Source organism: Leuresthes tenuis, unplaced genomic scaffold (assembly GCF_036924035.1).
Source record: "Leuresthes tenuis unplaced genomic scaffold, fLeuTen1.0.hap1 SCAF_20, whole genome shotgun sequence".
NCBI lineage: Eukaryota > Metazoa > Chordata > Actinopteri > Atheriniformes > Atherinopsidae > Leuresthes > Leuresthes tenuis.
The window spans coordinates 19,399,113-19,425,088 of record NW_027325374.1 but is presented as its reverse complement, the minus strand read 5'-3'; the positions used below and the strand labels follow the sequence as shown (position 1 = coordinate 19,425,088).

Sequence of the window (25,976 nt, the reverse complement as noted above, 5' to 3'; positions counted from 1 at the left end):
AGATTGTGAGATGTTATTGCTACACTCGATTTTTTCATTTCCTTCTTATTTGCAACCTGGGAAGGAATCATCACATTCATTAATGAGGTCAACATCATATGTATGGTATTCTTCCTCTTTCTTAATGATCAGATAAATTTCTCATTTCAGTGTTAACTTTAGTCTAACTTGAAATTAATTGTTTGATTCATGTAAAGAAAATGTGAAACGCTCAAAGGAGCTTTCTGTACTCCTCTGATATTGTATGCTGTTTACACTGTTTTATACAACTTGACTAAAAAAGTCATATAGAACCGTTAGCCATAATCATCCACAACTCTGTACATTAGCTTACCAATGCTGCTCATTCTTGCTGTTACTAGACCCGCTGACAAAGATGCCCCCAAACCCAGGACTTTCCCCAAGGAGAGGTTAAGAAAATTTTGTTTTCAGTCATTGTTTAGTATTTTTTCTTTAATCGTTGTCATGTGCTCCTGTTACCTTTCTTACGCTTCTCTTTTCCACACATGCTTTTGCTTTGAGTCACAGTTTTATTGAATTTAGAGCGCTATGACAGCTATCTGCTGTAGGTAAGACACTTGCTACTTATAAGTTTTAACACAATAACTCTTCAAATATCCCTTTTAACCAAACCAAGTTACACATTTTAAATGAAAAAGCATTCAATGGAGGAAAAGCAACTGGCTGGCAGCGCACAATGCCATAAAAGGCATTTCTGAGCTTTTAACAGGAACAACACTTGTGGAGCTGAATGGCTGCTGTAACTCAGATAGTCACAGTTGCTGGTTAATATTTGGGCCGGCGGCTGGCTGCCAGTCAATCTGCCCGCCTCTGCTCAGCAGGTCCACCTCCAATCTGAACTCTGTTGTAATCAAAACACTGTTGCAGAGTGTGACACTTTATTTGGCCTGCAGCTCTCCATTCAGGACACAAGCATGAGATTTATAAATTGTTTTCTTTTCTTCAGCAAAGCAAACAAGCATACCTAAAACGTTTAACTCAAAAGAATGGTTTTAAGGTAAAAATATATGCATATGGGTTTAACCACAACCTACCACTCTTCAAGTATTTCCTTTTGTCTCTTCTTTTTTTCCCAGATTTTTTTTTTTTGTCAACGCCAACTTCTGGCCCTCCCTCATCCTCTCACTTTTCTCCTTTTCAGACATCTCCGACTCTCTGTCTCCTTCATCTTTTCTCCCCCATCCTCACATTTCTTCCATCCACTGTCTCCCACACTGCACTGGAGCTGATCCAAAGTGTCATCAATAAATCATGGCAAGAAAAAAGGAGACGACACACGGGATTAAGGTTCAGGCTTCTTTCTCAACTCCTTCAGTGTGACTCAGAGATCACTTCAGACTGACAATGTAAATGGTGTTAAAAATATTGTTGTTCTTTCCCCTTTGCTAAGTTTTTTTTGCTATACTTGAGTCCTTTGGTTTATTCAAATATTTACAGTCTTATCTCCCAGTTCCTGTATGTTCTGCTGTCAGCAGAACAATATGAAATTAAATGAAATGAAAATTACATAAAATCTTCATGCAGTGTGAAACATCTCAACATATCAACATATCAATAACACTAGCATGGTGCTTGGAAAGCCCCAGCTCCAGAGGCGGCCGCCTTTGTTGACCAGTGAACTGTCTCCCCACATGGACAATTGTTGCAATTGTTATTACAATTATAACATGAAAATTGCACACAGATTCACGTGCCATTTAGAATTAGTTCAGTACTTTGATTTGATACCTGCTAAACTAAGGACCAATCACATTTGCAGAAGCTTTAAACACAAAAGGTACCTTAAACGTCTCTTTTTGAGTTGCATATTGCTAGCTATTCTTCTGCAGCTGTGACCAATGTATTACACATTACTATGTGCTGACAGGAAATGGCATTATATATCTCTTGCTCATCAGGCAGGGGATAGAGCCTGTGACATGTTTGAGATGAACCTCATCATTATTTATTTATTTTTTTGCTCAATTATAACTTAATTAGATATCAAAAGCTCTAGCTTAATGTTAGACAGTGAAGCTACTTGCTTAAGCTTAGGCAATGTAAGAAAATGGCAAGGTTTAAGCACTAAAAGCAAAGAGTAAAAAAGTACTGAGTTAAAATACTAAACATAGCTCACATGGTTAGGGTTAGTAAAACATTACACAATAGTACACGATACAATACATTTTTGTAGGTAAACCAGATATTTTCCACTTTGACACAGCAACTTCTGGGTCACCGGACTGAAAGAGCCTGCATGTCAAGAAATGGCACTTCATGGGTAACCCGGCGTTGAAAACTGATGCAGCGGTTTGATTTCACCTTTTGTTTAGTGCCCTTGCATGGCAATGATACCTTTATATCCTCCTCTTTTATAAAAAAGTCCAATTTCACATCTCAAACAAATGATAAAATCTAGGCAGACAAGCAAATTTGCTCAGGGAAAAAGACTCCCGAAATCTACTATGGAACACAAGGGCGTTGCTCTGGAAAGGAGTTAGATTACAGGAGAACCACTGAGCTGACAGAAAACAGTAGATATTTGTGGTTGCAATCATTGCTGTAGTGCTGTGGTGAAAAATGATGGATTACTGGATAAAGGCAGTCATTACATTCATTACAACTATTTTGATCTAGCATATGGTATATTGGCAACAATTACTCCAGAGTCCCGCAGCAGATGATTAAAGGTTTTTATATGATAAGTCATAAAGAAAAATGTTTTCATGCAGTCAGTTTTATTTGGAATACAACAGTACAAAAGTAAATGTTAGATCGCAGTTTTGTGGCTTATTGATAACAAATTACTCAATCATTTTATCTATCCACACTGACCCACACAGCCTATATCATTATTTTCATCTATTGCGTCTCTGTTCAAGCAGATTATATTCAATTTTGAAGCAGTCAACCTTCTCTGCTTCTCTTCCCTTCTCCCTCTTCCTTTCTGTATCACTATTACCCTCCCCTCCTCTCTCCACCATTGTCTTGTTTGTCTCTCTTTCTGGGCAATTGCAGCCTCTGCTAGTTAAACTCTCAAAGTGATCGATTGGGGCACCACTGCCCTAATAGATAAATAGATGCATCAATAAATATTTTCAGGTCGTTTAATGTACAGGTGAGCCTGTTAAGTTTGTCGATGTGCAGTTATAATCAGGTTTTTTGCATGCAAATAAGAACCTCGCCTTTCACCTCAAGTCCCACTTTATTCACTGATCACTTAGTTTTAAAGGTTAAAAGTTCTCTTGTGATATTTTCCCTAGGTTTAGGTATTACAAAGTAACTGGTTAGGTCATTAGGTCACCATTGGTGATAAAATAGTGAGCGGTGATAGTGCATGAGGGTGAGTGATGCAGTCCAGCATATGAATCTGTCACTATGTTGACAGTACCGGGCTGAAGTGACTAAAACCCGACTTTTTTGTCTGATTTTTATTTCTCAGTTGTCAATTGTCAATTACGATTTTCAGTTCCCATTTATATCATTTCAGTATGCGGTGTTAGATTGGATACCCAACATGTGAGTATGCAGCATGAGTGGGGACACTCATATCAGATTCCATGTTTTGGTTTTTTTGCCCATATTCATGTGTTGGGCTTTGTCGTTAAAAACCTGCAGCACTTCTACACCGCTGCTAACAACAGCAGAAGCTAGCTATCCAGCTTGTCTTGTCTTTTTTATTTACAGTTGTGCAAATGTTTAATTTCTTCTACAGACAAATGTTAAACTTCAAATTTACTGCAACAGCTTCCATTTCAGAATTGTGCGTGTGACTCAGTCTCCAGAGGCTCACAAGTATGAGATTTTCTGTTGTTGATCCAGATGACATAGCAAAAATCTAATGTACGTTGCTTCAGTGGACAGTCACGTTTAAATCAGAGTCAGATGCTACACACTAGTTATGATTGTGAACTGTCAAATCTAATCTGTTCTGAATTAGAATAGCATGGCTGGTAATGTGAGCGTGGCCTATGTTTATTCTGTTCCTTGGTAGCATGATTCAGCCTGTGTTGTTTTTATTGTTCCTTGGCAACATAATTTAATTTCTCTCTTTAAAGTCCATCTTCCCCAAGTGAAGCCTCACACAAAAAGAACTTGTATAGAAATGATGTTCTCAAAAACTTTGCTTTGTTCACATCACATAAGGAGTCTCAACAACTTGAAAGTGCTAACGCCGGACCCCTAGAACCATGCTGTTCTCCCTCTTCTTTTTCAAGACACAGAAAACTCTGCTTTTCCCTTAGCATCTCTCTCCTTCTTGATACTCCACCTGCTCTGTGCAGCCATCCCTCCATCGTTCCCTCCTGACAGAGAGGTGATTAGGAGGAGAGAGTTCAGACCTGCTGAAAAAGCAGCTTAGCTGTAATTATCCTCTCGGAGAGAAACAAACAGTTCATCAGAGCCTTCCTCTGCAGACTTAACAACTGTTGCCAGGATATATAAAATATTCGACAGCCAGCCGTTACCTAGGCGACCCCGGTCTCCATATGTCTGGAGGCTTTCTGCACAGATGAGATTATTTTCAGGTTGTCCAGAAATAGTACAAGCCATGAAAACACCAAAACATATTAACACTTACACTCGCTGATGTGAGCCAACATACATGCAGACTCCAGTAGAAACAGACTTCATTTCTTGTGCCTGTGCTCTGCTATCCTCCATATTGTGAACGCTCTGATACACACACAATTTACCGATGCCAGCCATTTTCATAAATTGGTTTTGTGTCATGTTTTGTGTCAACTTCTTGTCTCCATTTGAAACTGAGACATCACAGTTGGATGCCATCTTACATGTCAAGAGCGGGACCTTTAATCATGGTGGCACGAGCATGTTTCTTTGTGTTTTTCAGAAGGTGGTGTGGAGGCACTACATATGATTTATTATATGGTGCAGGAAAAGGGAAAAAAATACAACTACTGGAAAGCTGGAAGAGGTTTCATCCTTTCCAAAGTCAGGTAATGATCTGGCCATGGATAAGCAGGGGCTGGTAAGTGATAAGACGGCAGTGGGAAATGAGAAGTCATTTAGGTTTCAAGGTTTCAATATGAATGGAAATACTGTTAGGGTAAAAGATAAAAAAAGTTAAGCTGAGATAGCTGAGACCTGATCACAACAACAGGCAATGCAAAATGCATCAATCTCGCAATTTCTCCGCCTTCATTGTGAACACGACCGTGTTTTTGGACATATTGACAAATGTACAGATTAAACATTACAACAGAAATTGAAAGCTGTATGGTCGTGTTACAGTAGAAAAGCCAAGAAAAAAGTATGTGAAATGTCTCCCTTCTCTGCTGATGAAGGACACTTGTACACACAAATGGGCACAGAAGGAAATGTGTCCTGTTCCCACTGATGGACAACAGAAGCTGTGGCAGAAGGATGGTATTAAAAATCAGCGGGGGATGTAGTGTGATGAAAATGTCAGACTGCAACCAGCAGGCTAAGTTCTCTGACATGTTTAATCAAATGACTGTATGGGTAAGTGCAATGTAGTGTATCTGTGACTTTACATGTCCTGTGTTTTCATATACTGGATGCATCTGTAATAAGTGTGTACATTTTACTTGTCAAAGTATTTGTGTACCACTAAGAGTGTGCATAATCAATGTACTTTCTGCCTGAATATACAGTATATAGTTGAAATATTTGCTAATTATTAAATCTTGAAACAGATTACATCTTTGAAAAGGTACAAGATCAGATTTGTAAATTTTAGATTAAAAAAAAATCTGATCTCACTCTACACCAGTTTTGACAGATTCTGAGCTTTTAAGTATTTAAGAGGGTTTACAAAACCTTTAACAAGGTTTACAATTTACAATACAATGTATCTAATCAAAAGCAAAGACACTGGTAATCCACAGGGAAGAATGCTGGTGTTACATTGAAAGCAGGCATTCATGCTTCCCTTCCCGTGTTTGATCTTCTGCCTGCAGCTGGTTTGTTTCAAAAACATCCATTGCACTTTGGAATTTCTGTCCTTGTTTGTGAACCTGCCACTACCTTCCAAAATCCAGATTTACTGTAGGCTATGCACAGATCGATTACAAACTGAAGCTAGTACAAGCTTCCAGTTTGTTTATGCACAGTTATGCTTGGCCACCTGTGTGTTCCTGTCTGTTACTGTGTAACTCACCCAGCCAATACTATGAAGAAGTCCAAGCGGTTCCATGTGTCTCCAAGGTAACAATTCTTGCCAAAAATCCCCAGGGCCACCATTTTGATCACCATCTCAATGGCAAAGAATGCAAAGATGAAGTCATCGAAGTCCTGCAAAGAAACAGATAAAAAACAGTGTTACTCTGCAAGGCTGCTTTTAACAATCTGTCATAAAATAAGTTAAAAATAAAACATACACACACAAAGCCACACACAGGATTCTCCCGGAGAAACTATACATATTCCAACTAGATACAGCTGAACCTATGAACTATAAAAGATGTCAGTGTCAGGTATGAAGCTAGTTAAGAGTGCTATCAAATACAGTACTACCGATGCCCACTAGGTACTAGCTTCAAAACATCTACGGTTCTATTAGATCCCACTTAAAATGCATTAACTTCACTCTTCATGATTATTATATTGGTGTACATGTTTTATACATTTTCATAAATTATTATATATTAAGCTTAAAATATATCTATTTTTGTGTCAAGTGTCAAAAGTAACCTCCAGCAACGCTAATTGGTTGTCATTTTAGCAATATCTTGTCTACAATAGTATATGGTTGCAGTAAAACCACCCTAACAGTAAAGTAGCGTTAAATGCTAACATTAGCATGTATTCACATGTATTCATAAAGCTAACATGCTAATGTTAGCTTATAGCATGGCTAACCATCCCTTTAAATACAAAATCGCCACATAATCTCAATCTAAAAGATGTACACCTTACTGAATAAATTAAGAATGCACTTTATCTTAGAAAAACTTTATTGTTATTACTGTTGGGGAAAACTACCTATTGCTTCACACATGAAGAAGTTGAACTACAGTTTAAGGTACGAGAGACAGATGTATAATATGGTCAAGCTACCCAGATAAGGGTAGCTCACTTTGTTTCAGCTATAAATAAAATAAAATAAAATAAATAAATGAACAGACATGTGGAACAAAGTTCGGTTGTACTCCCAAAAAATGAGCTGACTGTCACTGAATTTTGAAATTTCTTGTCTAGAAGCTTTTTTGAATGCATGGGTAAAATAAAATTATTTTTATAATAATAAGTCTTACACATACTACCAACATATTTGTTCAAATCTATGTTTGATATTTTGTACGACTTAACACACAGACCTGTATATGCTTATGTCAATGGTTAAAGTAATGGCTTTCACAACTTACTCCTCCACCTTGCGTGTATCTTATTTTCAGTTAAGAGGGCTGGCAACCCGAAACGTCTCCCATACTAATTTAGCACATTAGGATGCATTTATTGTTTGAGAAAATTTGATCTCTAACCAGTTGATGGTGCTAGAAAACTAGCTGATTTCTTTACAGCAGCCACTTGTTATTTTACTGCCTAACATCTACACCAGACATGTATTTGATGTATAATGAATATCCCACTGAGAGCCTTCGACAGCAATGTGATATTCTATTAATTTCTGCAGAGGAATGCTTTTTTTTCCCCTTTGTCCTGTCGTTATGAGGTCAGGTTCCCTGTGAATGGGGGAAGACAAAAGAGACTTCAGAAAGCCAGATGCATAGTGCCCATAAGTGGTCTCAGGCCTATCGATGTTTTTTTTTTGTACCTTACCATCTTAACAGACACTCAAGCTACAAAAGGCTTGCAGTCTAGAGTATAAATTGTAATAACCTGAGGCAAACCCCTCATAGCACTAATCAGTATTCCTTCCCTCATTACGGTCTGTTTGACTGTCTGGTTGAGCCTCAGCCCCTCTTTAATCATTATCAGACTAGACTACCAGCAAAAACAAGGGCAAGACTGAGAGCAGGAGCTGGATGAAAAGAGTGAAAGCTTTATTCTTGAAATATGAAAATCAATAATGAATGGAAAAAAGCAGAGGTGGACGAATGGGAATTGAGGGGAGGAAGAATAAAGCTCAAAGTAAAAACCAAAATAAAATAAAAATTCTGGAAGGAGATTAAGGCACAGGACACCCACTGATAGATGAGTCATCCTAACATGAACACAGATGTATAAATATATCAAATCCTGTCAGCTTAAGGAGAAGCCATCCTCTCACTGCTCTAAAGTTCACTGTAAGTTAAATGTGCAGGTTCACACAGTGTTGTACGCCTGCAACAGTGTGTTTACAACAACAAAATCCTCACCTTGTCCTAGCCTTGGAGATAATTCATGTGGCCCACTTAAAAAACCCAAAAGACTCAACTCATGGGGTTGTGATGTTGTTACCAGAGTCAGACAGTTGGCAGCAAACAGCTGCTGTTAGGTCCCTAATACTGACCATACATCCCTCCAAGTGATTTACACACAATTTATTTACTCCATAGAGACAGAGGAGCCGAAGAGCACATTGTTTAGTGAAGTAAGACTCCATAAAGAAAAAAAACATACTGTTCAGTGTTTGATCTAAATTGATTCTGACTTGTCGGAATGCTGGAAACAAGTTTACTATCTGCGAACCACATCAGCCAAAACATGCCACATGACATGATTATTTGGATTATTGGTGCAATTGTGTCTCGGAGGAAACCCTAACATAAACATGTGATACTGATGCACACGCTTTACAGTCTGTATGGACAATATTCTGAAAGGATAAATAACAATAATAGTGCATGTCTTTTTGTGAAAACAGTCAAGTGTAAGTGAATGTCAATACAGCTGTATTCCCAAAAAAGCAACTTTCATTCACATATTTTTCTGGTTTTGCCGAATGGCCAAACACATCAGAAACTGTGTTTGAAAATCAGGTCTTTGAGAAATCAGGTCGACTCACTTAGAGCAATTTCAAACTCATCACTCTGCTAGAATCAAATCTGGATTTTATAATCAACGTCATCTGACAAAATCACCATTCACGTAACTTAATGACTGTTGACCTCCTACGGAGAAAGTTAGAAATGGCAGAATGTCTTGTATACTCTCTCACTCAGTCCTCAACATTACAGTGTCAAACACACTTATGTCAATAACTTGATTCCCCTCTTGTGCATGTATACTGGGACAATTAGATAGCCGGGTCAACTAATGGTAGCTAAATCAGACAGTGTATGTAGACGTACTGAAAGTCCTGCTTAAAGACCGGAGACATTCACCTTCATTTCAATTATCAGGCAAATTACATTTTAAGTTTGCATTGATGTAAAACACCTTGTTGAACTCCTGAAAACCTCTTTTAATGAATGAAAAGCTTAGAGTTCCAGCGGTAGCAAAGCAGCCCCACAGCATGATAAAACCTCCACCATGTTTTGCTGTAAATAAAGTTTTCTTCATGGGTGTTTGTTTCTTCACTGATAAATGAATGCACTGCACTGCTGTAGAGACACCATAGAGTCTCACCTTGCGTTCCAAAGGTTCATGTCCAAGGATGAATATGTGAGTGAAGATTTGGCAGTTTTAAGGAAATTCTTCCTTATCTGACCCAAAATGTTCTGGATTTTGTCTTTGCTCATGATCCATCTCTCCAATAAAGATTCATAAAATTTGGCTTAGTAGTTTTTTCATTTTTATCAATCCTATAAAACCTATCAATCCAATCAATTGATATATTTTCACCATGTGTTGACATACCCAAAATACATTTTAAAACTGGATGAAAGTATATATTACATCTGATTTGTCTGCATATAGAAGGGTTGGACTGTTCTTGTTAGCTGTCAGCTCCTAAACAACTGCTTTGCAAACTGTAGCATGCATGATGGATTCCAGAGCAGCAAAAGCCTGTTAAAAATATCCAAGTTCAACTGCTGACAGATATTACAACTCAAGATGCAGAGAAAGTGAGTGTTGCGTAAAATAGAGACGCTCAGAGACGTTTTCCACCATGCTGAGCTCTAAATGACTGAAGTGTTTCTCCTCTATTTTATTTTATGAAGAACCTAATTCTCTTGCTTCTGTTGAGCTGTAGTTACTCATCTATTTTGCATTATCTAAAGCCTTCAGAGCCTATAATACGAGAAAATGGCATAAGGCCTTTCGGATGATGGGGATATTTTCTTTATTCTTTCCAACACAAAAAAAACTTCAAACACGCACATGCATGAAGACTTGAAGTACACACGCAATTATGCATACAGTATAGAGCTCATTTATGCAGTAACATATGGGGCCAAGCCTTCTGAGGCTCTAAACTGACATTTAGCTCATGTGAACCAGCTCAACCTTTCTCTGTGCAATTGCTCCAAATGAGCACACAGACACGCTCTTTGTCTGCACACAGCTGGGACTTTGAATTCATCCAAGTCAAAAGGACCTGGCCTGAGGCGATCTCACTGGTTGAGCAGCACACGGTAACACAGGCTCTGTGATCGGTATATTGATTCTCAGAAACTCATATCAGACATCATCAGAGCGTGAAACATATCACACAATCCAGCGGAACACACATGTCAATGTCCCAACTTACAGCAGCAGCTGTGTGGACGCAACATCATCAATCACGTGCCACTGAGGTTTCCCTTTGGGCAGAGTATGTACTCAAATGAAATTTTGTGTCACTCTTTGTTTGTCTGGTCTCAATGGTTCAGTGGTTGTTTGTCCCTGTGGGAGATCAGAGGAGCCTAACACACATGCTTGTCTCTGAGGGAACTGACACTAGTGACCTGTTCTGAACAGCTCACTGCTCACACAATCCCAAATTTTTACCATCCACATCCTCAGAATGCAGGGTAGACTTAGAGAAGGACAGCTCAAATGAACTCAGCTAGAATTTCTCTGCAATTTTTTATAAATTTACAAAGACGCATTGTAAGAAACCAAAACTAAAAAGTCAATCATGGTATTACATCAGGCATAATCACAGTTCAGACAAGCTTTGCAAAATTGGCTTTAAAGTGGAATTTCCAGGCTGTTTTGCTGGAAATGTGTTGCTGATCTAATTATTTATTCTATAAGATGTAACTGTAGAAATTTTAGGGGGAAATTCTATGTACTTTTGCTAAAAATGTTTTTTTTTTGTCATTATCGCATTTTTTTATGTTACAAAGTGGAGCAGCTTGGCTACAACACCATGTGCAGTTTATGTAAGTAAAGTTGGTTGGTTTTTCTTGACCTTATTGGTGCAGGTTCCAAAACTTCAAGCTTTTCAGGACACAGGGTCCACATTTTTCTAGAGGCTAACAAAGCTAATGATCCTGGCTGGATGCAGTTTATGCAGGTGAAAAGACAAGACTTCACTGATGTAGCTGAGTGGCACTCATTTTAGACAGAAGGATGGTGTAACCAGGGATTTTAAGGAATTCCAGATGGGATGCAGAGGCCTGATTCTTATGACAGCAATGACATATAGGGGTTAACTCCATGCATCCGCTGAAATTGTTAGTTTCCATCTGCATCAGGTTGATTGGACACTAGTTTACAAGGATGAGGAACAAACACTGATGGAGTGCTGTGATGCAACCTGACAAAGAAGGAAACTCTGTACAGTAAAACGTAGTTACACTTTATTGTAAAGTCTGTAATATAAAAGTCTTTCACATGTTACGGCAAACTCTGCAGTATTATGAATAACTTAGCAATTGTTAGCGGATGTTGCTAACTCACTAGCACACCAGATGATATCTGCACTGGTTATCGCACCACAAGTTAACTTATTGGAGTTATTTTTCCAAATCCTTGTCCTTTCCTGGTCTCTGTAACACCTATCGGCCTGCTTGTTTGTTTGCATTTTGTATCAATTCAGCATCAAAACTCCTCTGTGGATCCATATTTCTCATTGTTAAAACTCATCTAAGTTGGGCCACTCTCCCTAATTCTGTGCTCCTTTTTTTTCTTTAAATGTACAAAATGTGTTACCACAATCTTGCTCTTGCTTTATGTCCCCACACATTAAGTAATTTGGGTCGTTAACCTGCAAGTTGCACTTTAAATTTTGCGTGTCTGTCACCTAAGTGTGTGACAACAGGAAGACTAGTGATGATTAACCCTAATTCTCTGAAACAGTTACAGGCGACTCTGCAAAAATACTGCTGAAGCAAAAGAAAGCAATGAATCATAATGAATGGTTATACAATATTCTTTGGATTCTTTGGATAACTGAAGCTATTAAATGGGTATTTCACAACTTAAAAACTGCTTACAGAAGCCAGCTATTCATTTTGGTTGTCAATGTGTTGCTGTTGCTTATAGACTTCATCGCTGCAGCTTGGTGAGCATTTGCAAGAGATCATCTGTCAGTGACAGAGTGTTGGCTATGGTGTACAGTCTCATTTTATTCTGTGTAGGTGGCAGGTAACACTCCTCTATTTTTGTTCCAAACAAGCCACCGTCGCTCCTGCCAGATTTGGAAAAGCTTTCGCTTCCTGTGCACCAGACGGGTCCTGTAAAGACTTACCAAACACAGACTGCTTAAATCAACCATGGTAAAAGCTTCATAAAACCAACCATGTGCATGGGATTATTCGCAATGAAGTAAAAAATAAATTAACAAAACATATCCAAACGTGGACATTACGTTCAGTGAGTGTGACAGTGGTGTCTGTAGCCTGGGAACAGCTTTTCTATATAAATCCCATAACGCATGCTTTGGTTTTTATTTGACAGCAGGGCAAGAGAAGAATGGTACATTTATGGTATGTTACTGTGAGTTTAATGAGCAGTATCACTGACAACAAGCCTCCACTGGTCACAGAAAGAAACTGAAGATAAACGTGTTCAATTTAGTTTCCTCTTCTTAGTACAAGTAATCTTGCAGTAAAATCTCATCTTTTAGCCTTGAGTTTTTCTTATCTGCTCTTTCATTCTCGTCTTCCCGCACTACATCTGGATGAGATTCCTGCTGCTGCTGCCGTCTCCACCAACCTCCATGCGTCTCATCTTTGCCTCCCTCTCATCTTTTTCTCCCACTGCCTCCTGCTTTCTCATGGGGAAGTCCTATCGCTCCCCTATTACTGTGATTATGTCTCCATCCGTATCTCGCTGTGCGCGCGCAGCAGAGTGGGAGTGGATAATCGTCCACTCCATTTGGGTGTGTGCATGAAAGTGTGTGCATGTGTGTGTGCTGAATGCATAATTTTTCATGTGCCTTCTATGGAGTCACACCCAGCATCAGTGTATGGACAGATTTTAAACAATCACACATCGTATTTTTTCCCTTCTTGACACCACATTCCAACAGCAGAACGCCCACATGACTAGTCACATTGCCAGAGAACATGGGTAAACACACATGTTGGCCAGGCCCACACAGCATGTTAATGTCTGCCGTGTGTCCCGTTATCGATGTGAGTGTCAACATCACACATCATCACCTCTTGGACGCAGCTTTTATCTTTCTAAGTGCACTTAATCACTAATGCTGAGTGCACTTAAAACGCTACCTAATGACACAACGTGGGTTACACACAAACCCTCAAGTTTCACAGCAGTTAATAGATACAACGTGGCACCTCGCAGTGCAACAGTTCCTGATGAGCAATGGCGATCACATGATCGGCATGCCAGCATGTGTTTCTGCATCTGAGCAGACACCACTGATGGTAAAAGATTAACAGGACATATGACTGCGAGTATGCACCAAGATGAAGAGCAAAACAACAACGGCTAACCAGGAAGTGCGGCTGCTCATCTTGACCGCTCACCTGAACACTTCATCGTTGACATTTGTAACTTCATTGCAGTGATTTCAACATGGCCATTTAATTTTTTTTTTTTTTAACTTCCTTTGATTTTCTTTGAGGCTGGAAAAAACTACTTTGAAGCTAAAATTCACAAAAATTACCTTCAAGGATAGTTTTTCTTTAGAGAATGCACGTGATGTCATTCGAAATATGACTGTACTTGAGTTATGCCTAGTTTAAGCCACTGAGTGGAAAACAAACAGGTGAGTCAATGGCTGCAGACTGTTTGACCAAGAAAACACAGTCGAGAAGATCTGTGATATTCGAAGAGGTTAAGAGAAGCGATCTAAAAGGATTGCTGCTGTTCACAGAGACAACTGGAAATATGGGTTTGCAGTGATATGTTAGATTTCTGAGTAGAATTTCAATTAACAATGTTATAACAAACCATAGACTAGATCCCCTATTTATAGACAATAAAACTGCATCAAAGTTTTTGCATTTGATCAAAAAGACATGAGTAGCAACACCTCTTTTGCTCCGAATTTGGAATTTTGGTGGTTTAGATGTTAGCAAGTCCTGTTAACCTTAAAGGAACAATGATAAATTATTCTCCACAGGAAATTTGTACAGTACCCTGACATTTAGGGATTGTGCCAAATATTTTCCAATTAAGTTTAGTTCTGTTTTACATTTTCATGGATGAGTAAATCCCACCTGTAATATGTTTTTACAATCCTGATCCGCAGGTTCAAAAGACAAACATGTAACTAACGTTATAAATTGAGGGGCTAAAAAGCTTATTAGAGACCTTGATAAAGCTGTCAAAAGTGTGCCAACATAATATTTAAACTGTCTCAAGAGTTGTGACTCTGGGATCCAGACTTATATATGCTTTCAGGCTTTGCTTCATGAATTTTAGGTACATATAAACATCAGGAAACCCGAGATGATTTGGTTGTTTTGTGTTGGGTAGCACTGTATCATGTGATAGGATGAGTATTAAACTGAGAAGTCTGTGAAAATATATAGTTTTCTAAATCTAATCATGTAGTTGGAAGACAGTGGAAGAGATTATGCAAAATGGTATTTTAACCAATGATCTGTCGTTCGAAGGTCACAATGTCAAGAGTGGTGTGAGGTGGTCATGGGTGGCAAATTACATTATTTTATTTTAAGCATTAATATAATCATGTCATGAGAGGAGTGAAGTGGAAGTGTCATCAGTAAAAAGATGGGAAGTGTGTCATAGTACAGAAGGGATGGGGGGAAATTTAGCAAACTGTAAAATTTTTAAGCCTTTATTGTAAAATTCCTAGATACTTTTCTATAGACTGATGTACGTATTTTACGATTTGTCACAAGATCGCATTGGGCTGGATTTGACTTTAAAGGCTTGGCTAAATTCTAAGGGGGGAAAAAAGGAATGGAGCATGGTAATGCAAAATGACATCGGACATTCCTATAGAGTCAGTTGGTAAGGTTACCCTGGGTCCCGTCGGATGAGTAGAATGAGACACGTGTTTGCCTTACTTCAGGAGTTCCAGAAAAAAGCAGACATTAGAATATAAATGAAACTCAGTTACTACTTATTTCAGGGCTTATAGGTCAGATTATGATTGTACAGTTTATGTTATTGTAGCGTTAAGATAAAAAGAATCTGCAAGCTTGATTAAAAAAGCCCTGTAAACTTGGATGGGTGCTGGCTCAAGAGTCCATTTCTTTAACTTAAGCTGTCAGCATGCCCAAATCAGCTTGGCAATGCACGGTGACAAAAAAGAACCGATGCATCCATTGTGCAATATTAACTTTCGGTATTAGCTTGGTAGCGTTAGCATAAGGTTTTAACTGTTTTGAATAGTTTAGCTTAACTAGCAAAGCTACAGTCTTGTAATAACTGCAAGTAGACCAACCTGCTTTCAAACAAGAAGCGTAGCAAAGTAACGTTTTACTAAAGTTTAAATTCAGGGTAACACATCTCTTTCCATTTAGATGAGATCTAGAACTGTGATTATGCTGTGCAGATAGAACCGAATTACCGTGTTTTTCTTCTTCATAGCATACGGTGGATGAAACTTGAGATTAGCATTAGCATGAAACTAACTTCTCAAAGAACATTATTTTTTGAATAGTTGGGACACAATGACAGAGAGCGTTTTAATTTTGATCACAAGTTACAGAAACTATGAGTTGAGGTTGTCTGCATACTGCATACAATTCAATACTCAAATTGAAAATACTTCTCACTGTCCTTATAATGACCTGCAGGGAACTCTGCCGCTGTTGAGTTCCAAGAAAGTTGATCTCACAAATCTTAAAGCAGCATGGAAAAATGGAAAAATGACCAGGTCAGACTGCAAGTGCCCTCAGAATGGAGACCCCTTTATGCAGTTAGCAAAATGACTGCTCCATGTAGCTAATTTCTGTGATTATGTTCAGAGACAAAAAATATTATCCACAACAAAGGCTGAGGGCATGATAGATTGAGCCACAAAAGCCACATTAAAGACAATAATGTAAAGTTGATATTACCTAAGATTATAAGACTTGGGGTTAAGACAAGGTTTTGCAATTTATTCCAAAAAGGCTTTAACTATATGCAATACTTTTTTAGCTGGAGTTAATTGCTAAAAATAGCACATTTCCTGGTGACAGTGGATGACACTCCAGAAGTTTAGCTTGGATTCCTACAACTTTCCAGCTTTTGTCAGCCTGAACATGGCATTATGTTTTTGGATCCCAGGGGTCAGTCACGCAGTGCGCTTCTTCTTCTTTGGATCTGCTGCAGAACTTGACGTTTTTGTTTGGATATTGTCTCCTTTGTCTGTTCAACTACAGCGCCTTTCATGGCTAAAGCTCGCAAGAAACTTAAGATTTATGCTTCACTCGCAGCTGCCAGCACTGTGAGCTCATCACTTGCTCCCTAGGGGAGGATTTCTTGCAGGCCAGACCTCTAAAACAACAGCAAAGGTAAAAGGATTCCAACACTTTTACCTCCCTGAACCCCACTCCTTCCCAGTCTTTAGAGTTGGATTGATCTCCATAAAAAAAGGAAGGGTTCTCTCAGAGCCAACTGGTGGAGCCTGAGTGCAATCAAAATTAATTCTACCTCTGCTGATGACTGTTATTAGAGCAAAAGTGAATAGACAGTCTATACAGTGTGCAGACTCTTTTTTATTTTTCTTTGGCTGAAACAGACGCCATCACTTCTGTCAAAACATTTCCTTGCACCTTTCCCAAAAATAAATCTCAGCCACTATGTATGCTAATTTTGCCTGTCACAAGTCCTCAATGCCATTATCGTCGGGGTCAGTTGCTTTCATCACATGCGCACACACATGCAAATGCACACAGAGAGACAGACAGGTAGGCAGGCGGACAGCCATACATACTGGTGAAGACGGCTCATGCCTCATGTGGTGAAGACAATGGAGCAAGCTAACTGCAATCTGCCATTCAACTGAGATTCCTTCCTCACAGGTGTAGGGAGATAATATTGTGAGCTCAATCACCACCATTCACATCAGCAGAGTGCCCAAACATGGTTGCATGCAGTCTGGCATTTCCTCACCCTGATGGTGCATGCTGGGCTGGTGTGTGTATTTTTCTACGAAGGCCTGCAAGCTCAGGTATTTGTACCATTTAACAGAGGCACACCGACTCAAACTCCTCAGCTACCTCTGCCTCTTTTTTTCTTTCTCACTGTGCGTATCTATTTGTAATTCACTGTTCTAATTGTAATAGCAACAAAATTATTTGCTTCCCAAAGGCAGACATCATATTGTACTTTAAGTGCCTTGGGTGTAGGTGGGGGGTTGGAGTGTGTGCTATACTGTACAGACAAGAATAAGTTGCTTTGAAAAAAAAAGGAGACAATCCTTAACATGAAAGATGCTACTAAGAGAGCAGGAGTTTGGCATTGCTTTGAAACTACTCTATCGAACAAATCATCTACTTTTTCATGCTCTCTGAAGAGATGACATGCTCTCTGATGTGAGAGAGCACGTCTGTATCGCAAACTTCTCCCAAGGTTTGTCTTCCAAAAAGGATAAATTGTTAGGGGCACTAAAAAACAAAGCAGTGATCTATTTTCTGTTTGGCAACAGAATTATACATAAAGGTTAAAGAGGCTTTGATAGAGGAGGTTGTCTGCCAAGTGTCGTGTTGATGGTTCCATTTCTGGCTCCAGACATTTTCTGTAAAATTACCCCAGAGATGCCTGTATTTGGATCCTCCACACAGAAATGTCCCTCAGTCTTTTGATGATATGTACTGTAAATTATGGAATATTCAAATTATTTGCTAGAAACGGTGTATGCAAATTCTTCCATGTAAAATTGCAGATGGTTGAACCTCTGCTCTACACATCTTTACTCCTAAGAGACTCTGCCTCTCTTAGGTGGTCTTTTCTAACCCGATTACTGACCTGTTGTCAAACAATTTTACTAGTTGAAACATGTTCCTCTAGCCATTTCTTTTTAGTTCCACCTTAATATATAAATTGGAATTTGTCTACTTGACAAACAGACAACAGTTTGTGAGTGAAATGAGAGGACTGAGGATTTTAGACGGACCGGTATAGAGGCAATCACAATTTCAATCCTAGGAGATACCTGGTTGTTCACTAGGGCAACAGACTGAACTGGAAATGAATCCCTCAGGCTGTTTACAAGAAGAGACAGAGCAGGTTCTACTTTTTGAGGAAGCTTAGATCCTTCAATGTTTGCAGAAAAATATTTCATATATTCTATATGCCTGTGCTGGTGAGCACAATCTACCTTGCAGCCATGTGTTGGGGCAACAGTATCAGCAAAAAAACTGACCAAACTGATAAAGAAGGCAGGGACTGTGCTGGGGACTGCTCTGGAACGCTTGGAACTGATCGTGCATAGAAGAATGTTGCAAAAACTGCTCAACGTAATGGACAATACTGCTCATCCTCTACATAACATAGTGATTTAAACTCTGAAGTATGTTCAGTCAGCTTTTTTTTTGTTTTTTACAATGACTAATGACTGTTTTGATTCTTTAGCTGCTAAATCATTTCCATTTTGGGGTGAGGAAAGTAATAGTTAATTCAGATTTCAGGCCTTTTTATCCCTGTCCCAACTTTTGAGATATGTTGCTGCTATCAAATTCAAGATGAAATAGAATGATAGAATGTTTCATATTCCACATTTGTTATGTTTTGTGTTCTATTGTGAATAAAATATTGGTTAAGGAGCCCTTGGTGTTTGTTGTGCATTAAAAGTATGTATTAAAGTAAGGAAGACATATTGGTTCAGCATTAAAATTTAAATACACAGTAAAATGCTTATTATTGAGGAAAGCTTCACCTGCATTTTCCACATCTCCATGGTAATACATCCTGCAACGGTTAGACACACAGCGGGACACCCTGAACATCCAAAGATGACTCATTGGGGGTATTCTCTTTGTTCAAAAACCAACACACAGTCTCCTGACCAAGAATCAGTATGTAACAGGATGGGAATGAGAACAGCATGTACAAGAAAACAAGCACATTGTCTGTTTGATAAACATTCAAATCAAATCTATGGAATTACATCAAAGAAAACTAAAACAGGTTCAGACATTATTGGCTTCCATTATATACATAGAAATATGAAATATTTTTTGAAAATTAAAACTTTTTTTATTTATTTTTATTAAACTAGCTTGGGTTTGAAGACAAAAGATATAATATGCTGCTTATATTGTACAGCTCATTAGCCTTTTGCTATATCGGGATATATAAATGCTGACTTAACTTGAGTAGCGGTTCCTCTTTGCAAAAGGAGGAAGAGGTGTAATAAAGTATCATATCATCCAACCATGCTTTAATGCAGCTGATATTAAGTGCATTTAAAGTGATCTCCAAGCTTCATTAAAACAAACTGTAAACAAAGCATCTTTCAACAACACCAACATAATGAGCAGCGGCCATCTTTCTCCATACTCTGCAGCTACACAGAGACCTGTGATCATTACAGTAGACATTAGCTGTGCCGGCAGATGGGAGCTCATTTAGCCTGCATCTGAGAGGAAAGTCATGGAAATGCCGGGCTTAGCTCCCTCATTAGCCCTGATGGCTGTGTTAAGCACAGGCAGTGATCTGTGAGCTCAGGCACCACCACTGTGGATCGGAGTTTCATTAGCGTTTGCATAAAATATGAACGTATCCAAACATTTATGGATCAGTCAGGTATGTAATTAAATTATAATTTACTCCCATAAATTTTACCAAAAATGGTATGGTGAAAATACCACTGAGACCTTTCTTGGCGACTCTAAATTGCTTTCAGGTGAATCCTATTCTTCTAAATTTCCCTTCATACATATGTAAGACCTAGTTTGTAATCCATTTGTGCTAAAATGAGGATTTTGGATGTAATTCTGAAAGATTATCTACCACCTTTCTTTCATGGATCAACTAACACTGGCCAACCAGCTATAAAATTAATCCCAGCTGAAGGGCCTGGGGACCACTATTTCTTTATCACTGAAAGAAAATCAGCACCTTACCCTTGGAAAATGAATGGGTAAGGCCAAGTGGTGGGGGTAAGGGGAGGAATTGGGATCGGGCTTTAATAAAAGACACCATAAAAAAAACGGAGGAACTCTCGTCACCTGATGATTTCAGTCCTTACAGTGAAGCCCAGTGGTGGCAGCATCACTGTGTGGGGATCTTTTTAAGCAGTATACACAGAGTCTTACTTGAACTGAAGGAAAGATGAATACAGCCGGACACAGTGACGTCCTGAAAGAACACCAGAGTTCTCCAGAGTGCATAAACCCCCACTAAGACTGGCGCATAACCGCAATGTCCTGAAGCATACAATCTGGACAACACTAGGGTGGCTTCATGAGAAGGCTCTGACTGTCCATAAGGGGCCTGGCCAAATCACAGACTAAAGCCTTGCAGTACATGTCTGGAGAAGCTTGGAAAGGGTAGCACAGACTTTTCCTCTCCAATCTGACAGCGCTCAAGAGGATCTGCTGGAAGAATGGGATAAAGTGCCCAAATCCATGTGTGCAAAGCCTGTAGAGTGACCAAAAGAGAAAAATTCCAATGGTTGCCAAAGGGGATTCTAAAAGGCACTGCATTACAGATCTTTATCATTTTCTAAATGGAGAAGTTCTGTTGTTGTTTTTTTTGCTTATCTTAAAATTTTTATTGAGAATTATTTCACTTTGCCACTGTATTATTGAAAGAAAGGGGAGAAGGTGTCTGCTTAACATACAACCTCTACCATATTCTTAGAAAAATTATTTATTTTTATGTCCTGTTAAAACTTTTACGATAATGTGCCGCAAATAACTGGTGCAATTCAAATGTCTTAACTGTCAAGGCAGTCAGTAAAATACACCCATTTACAACTGAGAAGCCCCCAGTGACCTGCTAGTTACTGAACAGCCGAGTGCTTTAACCACTCTTAAACTACGTTGGACAACTTTGAGAGACTGATATCATTTAGCCGCACATTAAAAGCTTACGCTTGTCAATATTGAGCTCCAGGTGGTTTTAAAGTCAACTCAAGCCTTCAGTAAACCAACAATGACAAGCGAGGAGGGACTGCAGTGAACAGTGAAAATGTGGCGGTAAAAGACAAAGAGGAAAAGAGATAGTGAGACGGATCAAAGGCAGAGCTGAGCATACTAGCTTGTAGGTCACGTGCCTTGAAGATCTCTTAAGATGACGAGGAGATTGAAATGGAGGGGAAAAGGAATTAATAACAATGCATTTAACCTCTAGGCTACACGTTCCTCTGCGCTCCACAGAGGAGACCCACTGAATTAAATCACGTCTCATATCCTTGAGAAAGGGAAGATAGAAACAGTCGATGGGCCCGGTCTTCCTTAGCAACAGTACTCCAAGTCTCTACCTCTGTGTTCCTCATGTTTCTTTTTTTTTAATCTCGACACATCCCGTTCTCAATATTCTCCTGTCACATTTTCCCCTTTTCTATCACATTCATTAGCTTCCTGTTTCTTTGTCATTTTTCCTTTTCATCATTTTTCTTTTTTTCTCCTGTTCTATCCTCTGTTCTCCTCTTTTTTCTCCCCTACTTTCACCCATTTTCCAGGAAACTTTAGATAATCATTTTCTTTAAAAGGCTTCAGACCTCTAAATGTTGTACCCACTAAATTTATTCTGATGCTAGTAAGTGCATAAGGAATATGACCCCTGCTTTTTGAAATGATAGATGTCTCACTTTGGAACGAAACTAGTGATTTCACTGACTCAGTGGACAAGAAAATAGGACGACTTAGTACAATCTATTTGAGACCACTTTGCAAGCACATTATCCCCATACTGCACAAGATGAACCGTGTCAGATAGCACAGATCTCCCTTACTGCGCCTCGCTGCTTCATTCCCCAGTCACACACAGAAAATATGTGTTTTCTCTCCTGTGTGTTTTACAACAAGAACAGCAATCCTCTTCCATTAGTTTTTGTTGGATTAAAAGATATCCATGAATTAATGCCAACGCCTCCACACGGCATTGTTGTTTGTTTTTCATCTCAGCTAATGCAAACCGAGGGAGCTACAAAGGCGAGATATGCCGATAAATGCTTTGTAGATTGAAATGTTCAGAACTGACTTCAGTGTTTCACTGCGATCTGTCATCTGTTTTGCTTTTGTTTATGATGCCGGCACAGGCTGGTGATCTGCAAAGCAAAGTGGGATTTTGCCATGCACATGTCTGTTGTCGTTCAGCATTTGAGAGCTGAAGTGTGGGAATGTCGCCTCTGTAGTTTGTATCAATTTGTCTCCTCCATGCTCATCCCAGTGGAAAGCCTTTCACTCGTTTGTACAAGCCTTATCAAATAAAGATCAAGCAAGATAAATGAGTGTTGGTGAATAATGCTATCATGTTTTTCCTTTTGCCAGCAAATTAGTTTTCAATCAATAGACAAACCACAGTTTCCAGTGTGAAGAGCAATGAACTCCAGACAGCCACCTCTGGAGTTATTTGTGGACTTTAAAGTGGCACTCCAGCTATTCTTTATATCCAAGGCAATTTATTGCTCACACAGATTGCTACTCAATCAAAGATAATAGCTGCACAGTGTTTGGTCTTACTGTACACAGCTCTAGAAGAACCCAATCAAGTCTGAGCAAATAACACCCATCACATGAATAACCTCAATTTATGAGTAAAAGCCTGCATTACAAACTAGTGGCGTGAGGCTCAAAGGATGAAAGCATTTGCCTGGCAGCAAGGGGCTCACAAAAGCTTTAAATGAACACCGTTGTAGAAAATGTTGGGTCAGCCTTGAAAAGAGGCAATTTTCACAGCTATGTTAGAAATAAAGAGTGTCTATCACAGGGTTGAACAAGCAGCTGAGAGGTTCAGAGTGGGAAGGCTGATGTTATTCAGACTAGTGTGCAAAACAGGAAATGGATGCAGCAATTTATTGAAATGTGAAAAAAAGGTATATAGGTCAAAACAGAGTTTGTACAATTCTAATAGGACCTGTTGCCACTGATTTTCAGTCCACTTCTTGTGTCATTTGGCATAGCTCAGCCTTTTCTCCCTGTTTCCCTTCCTTAAGAATGGCTTCTTGACAGCCACTCTTCCATGGAGACCATTTCTGATGATGCTTCAGTGCAGAGTAGAAGGTCCAGATGCATCTCTCATATCCTGTCAGGTCTTTGCTGGATTTGTTCCTCTTTCTCAAGGACACCACTTTCAGATTTCAGATACTGTTCATCTGCTGCAGATATTTTTTTCAGCTGACACTTCTTCTTTTGTCCTCAACTTGATTAGTTTCGACAAATTTCTATTTTAATTTAGGACACACTGCACACCATGCTGAGATGAGCCATGTTTTCATCTAATAGCTCTTTGAGAATCCCCTTGTTGGTGTAAAATTACTTTTGCGTGTCTGTCAAACTGAGTTATCTTGGGTATTTTCATAAATGCAAGAAATGAAATGGGAATAAATTACTAGACTTTGCAACAGACAACATATGACAAGGTGCCAAAAGATACAGTTTATTAGTTTTAACACTGGTTCATCCCTTGAGTTAGGTGCCTTTTCTATGCAAAAAAACATTTATACGTCAGTGTTAAGTGGCTTAAACAAAACAAGATGTTCCTCTGAAAATGGTCAGACAGATGGACATAACTGAAGAAAGAGTGAAAAAGCAGCCAATGTTCAAAGAAAAACTCTAAAAGACCTCGATAATGCATGGCTGCTTGGAAGCAATATTTGAAAAGTGTTGGCTTAAGACTTGAACACAGAATTTTAAATGTGGGACTAATACTTTCCCACAGGTTCTTCTCGAAGGAATTAGCAGTGTCACATGTGGAAAGTAATGGAATTCATTTTAAAGAAAGCATAATGGCAGACTTACCTCAAGAATCTCACACCTCTCTGAGTCACATTTGATGTCTTCACAGGGATGATACATGCCCAGCGTCACGCAGTTCAGCAGGATCACCAACATGGAGGCTCGTTCGAACCATGTAGAGGATAGGAGTTAAGGAATATGACACAGAGATGTGATAACAGCTAGCAGTGACAACCAGCAGGAATAGAAATGTGCATTTTCTCCAATGACCTCATTATCCCAACCTCATCTGACAAAATGATGCACGTTTATCTCATTGAGTTCAATTCAACATCCACAAAAGCTATATTCCGGAGTAAAATGAGCCGTGGAGGAATCCACGAAATAGGGAAGCCGACCTGTGGCTGTCATCGCTTCCATTTCACACTTTTAAGCAAAGATCTGTTAGCAAGGCATGCAGGTAAATGTGCAGATTGTTGGTAGGGAGCTGAATATGCACTGTGAAGAGATTGCATGATGCAAAGCAGAAGACAATGGACCGGGACCAAGAGGGGAGTTAGTGAATGTGAAGACATCTTGAAAGCCCATGAATTTGATTGGTTATTGGGTCAAAGTAGACAATCCTGATGCGGTTAGGCTAAGCACCAGCCTGAGCAATTTGACACCAATCGATGGTGAGACTAAACACATACAGTATGAGGCTGATGCTGCACACATACTGGGGGCTGCACGCATGAACCCTCCACTCTCTTCACTCCCGTACATTAAAGATTCCTACTGCAGCTTGAATCGGCACCCTGCAGTCAGCCTGGTTAACAAGGTTAGACAGAATAGACAGTTTGTCATCCTTGTGAGTGTCTGACTGTGCGATGTGTGAGCTAAATGGAAAACTACCCTCCCCACGTATGAGAGATTGTGAGTGTGAATGTGAGTGTGCAGACTGCGAGGACAAACGACCTGTCCGTCTTTTATCGCATTATCTGCCACATGCTCATTCGTCTTGCTGACCCATAATGAAGCCAGGTCAGCGCGGCCGCCACTGAAAAAAAACAAGAGCAGGACAAACCGAATTTCTTTTTCCAACTTTCATTCTACACACCGGTCCAGTCCACTCACCAACGACGCAAATCTGTAATGGGTTAGATTCTAGTTTTTCTAAATGTATCCAAGCCTAGTTTAATAGGCATACAACCAATACAGCCTGACCTCAAGTGTTAGTCAAAGGGGATTAATGATGGAAGTATGATTGTATTCAGAGATGAAAGTATACACTCACAGAACACTTTACAAGAATACCTGTAAACCAGCTTATTCATGAATTTATCCAAGAAGCAAATCCAATGGTGACAGTGTGACGTGTCAGAATTAGACGTTTTACCCTCAAAGCGAGAGCACTGTTGGATTCACCCTTTCACAGCAAAGCTCGTGTTACACTTCAGGGTACACATGAAATGGGCCTTGTAATGTACCCCTGCTAATTGGATATTTCAGATAATGCTGTTTTATTATCATTCATTTAGACATGGTTTTCTGCATGTCTGTTAGAAACCTACTCTTAGTCATATATTTTTGACATGTTCATAGAAGTTTGACGGAAACATCGTAGGTGAAAATCTGTTGCATGTTGTTTTTTTGTTAGTCACTTTGAGATAAACTGATTGGCTATGGCTCTTAGAGTGTTATCGTGTAATCACCATGAGAGAAGGTTCCTGAGTGCTGATCATGAAGGTCTGGTGGCTGAAATGTCAATCCATTGAAATGCATATGGAATCAATGTGTAAAATTCTGTATTTTCAGTGATCATTACCTTACTACAATCCCTCATGTATAATATTAATCTACAATCTATATATTAACACATTTGTGGACTGGCATGTTTCACTATATGGATTATGTTCTTGGGGTGACGACAGGTGTTGTGTTTGTATCACACTCAGCCTTTTCAATGATGGCTAAAAA

At 39.2% G+C, this 25,976-nt stretch overlaps 1 protein-coding gene across 10 annotated transcripts in view; it reads right to left on the bottom strand.

Moving 5' to 3' along the window:
• The window catches only part of cacna1g (calcium channel, voltage-dependent, T type, alpha 1G subunit), a 166,578-nt gene extending 140,893 nt beyond the window's left edge, over positions 1-25,685 (bottom strand). For all 10 annotated transcript variants that reach the window (XM_072374169.1, XM_072374170.1, XM_072374167.1 and 7 more), the window contains exons 1-2: positions 24,081-25,685; positions 6,143-6,276 (exon numbers count right to left, since the gene is read on the bottom strand). In XM_072374169.1, coding sequence (XP_072230270.1) covers positions 6,143-6,276; positions 24,081-24,173 — 227 coding nt within the window. In that variant the 5' untranslated portion in view covers positions 24,174-25,685. The remainder of the gene's footprint in view (positions 1-6,142; positions 6,277-24,080) is intronic.
• Positions 25,686-25,976: the final 291 nt, after the last annotated feature.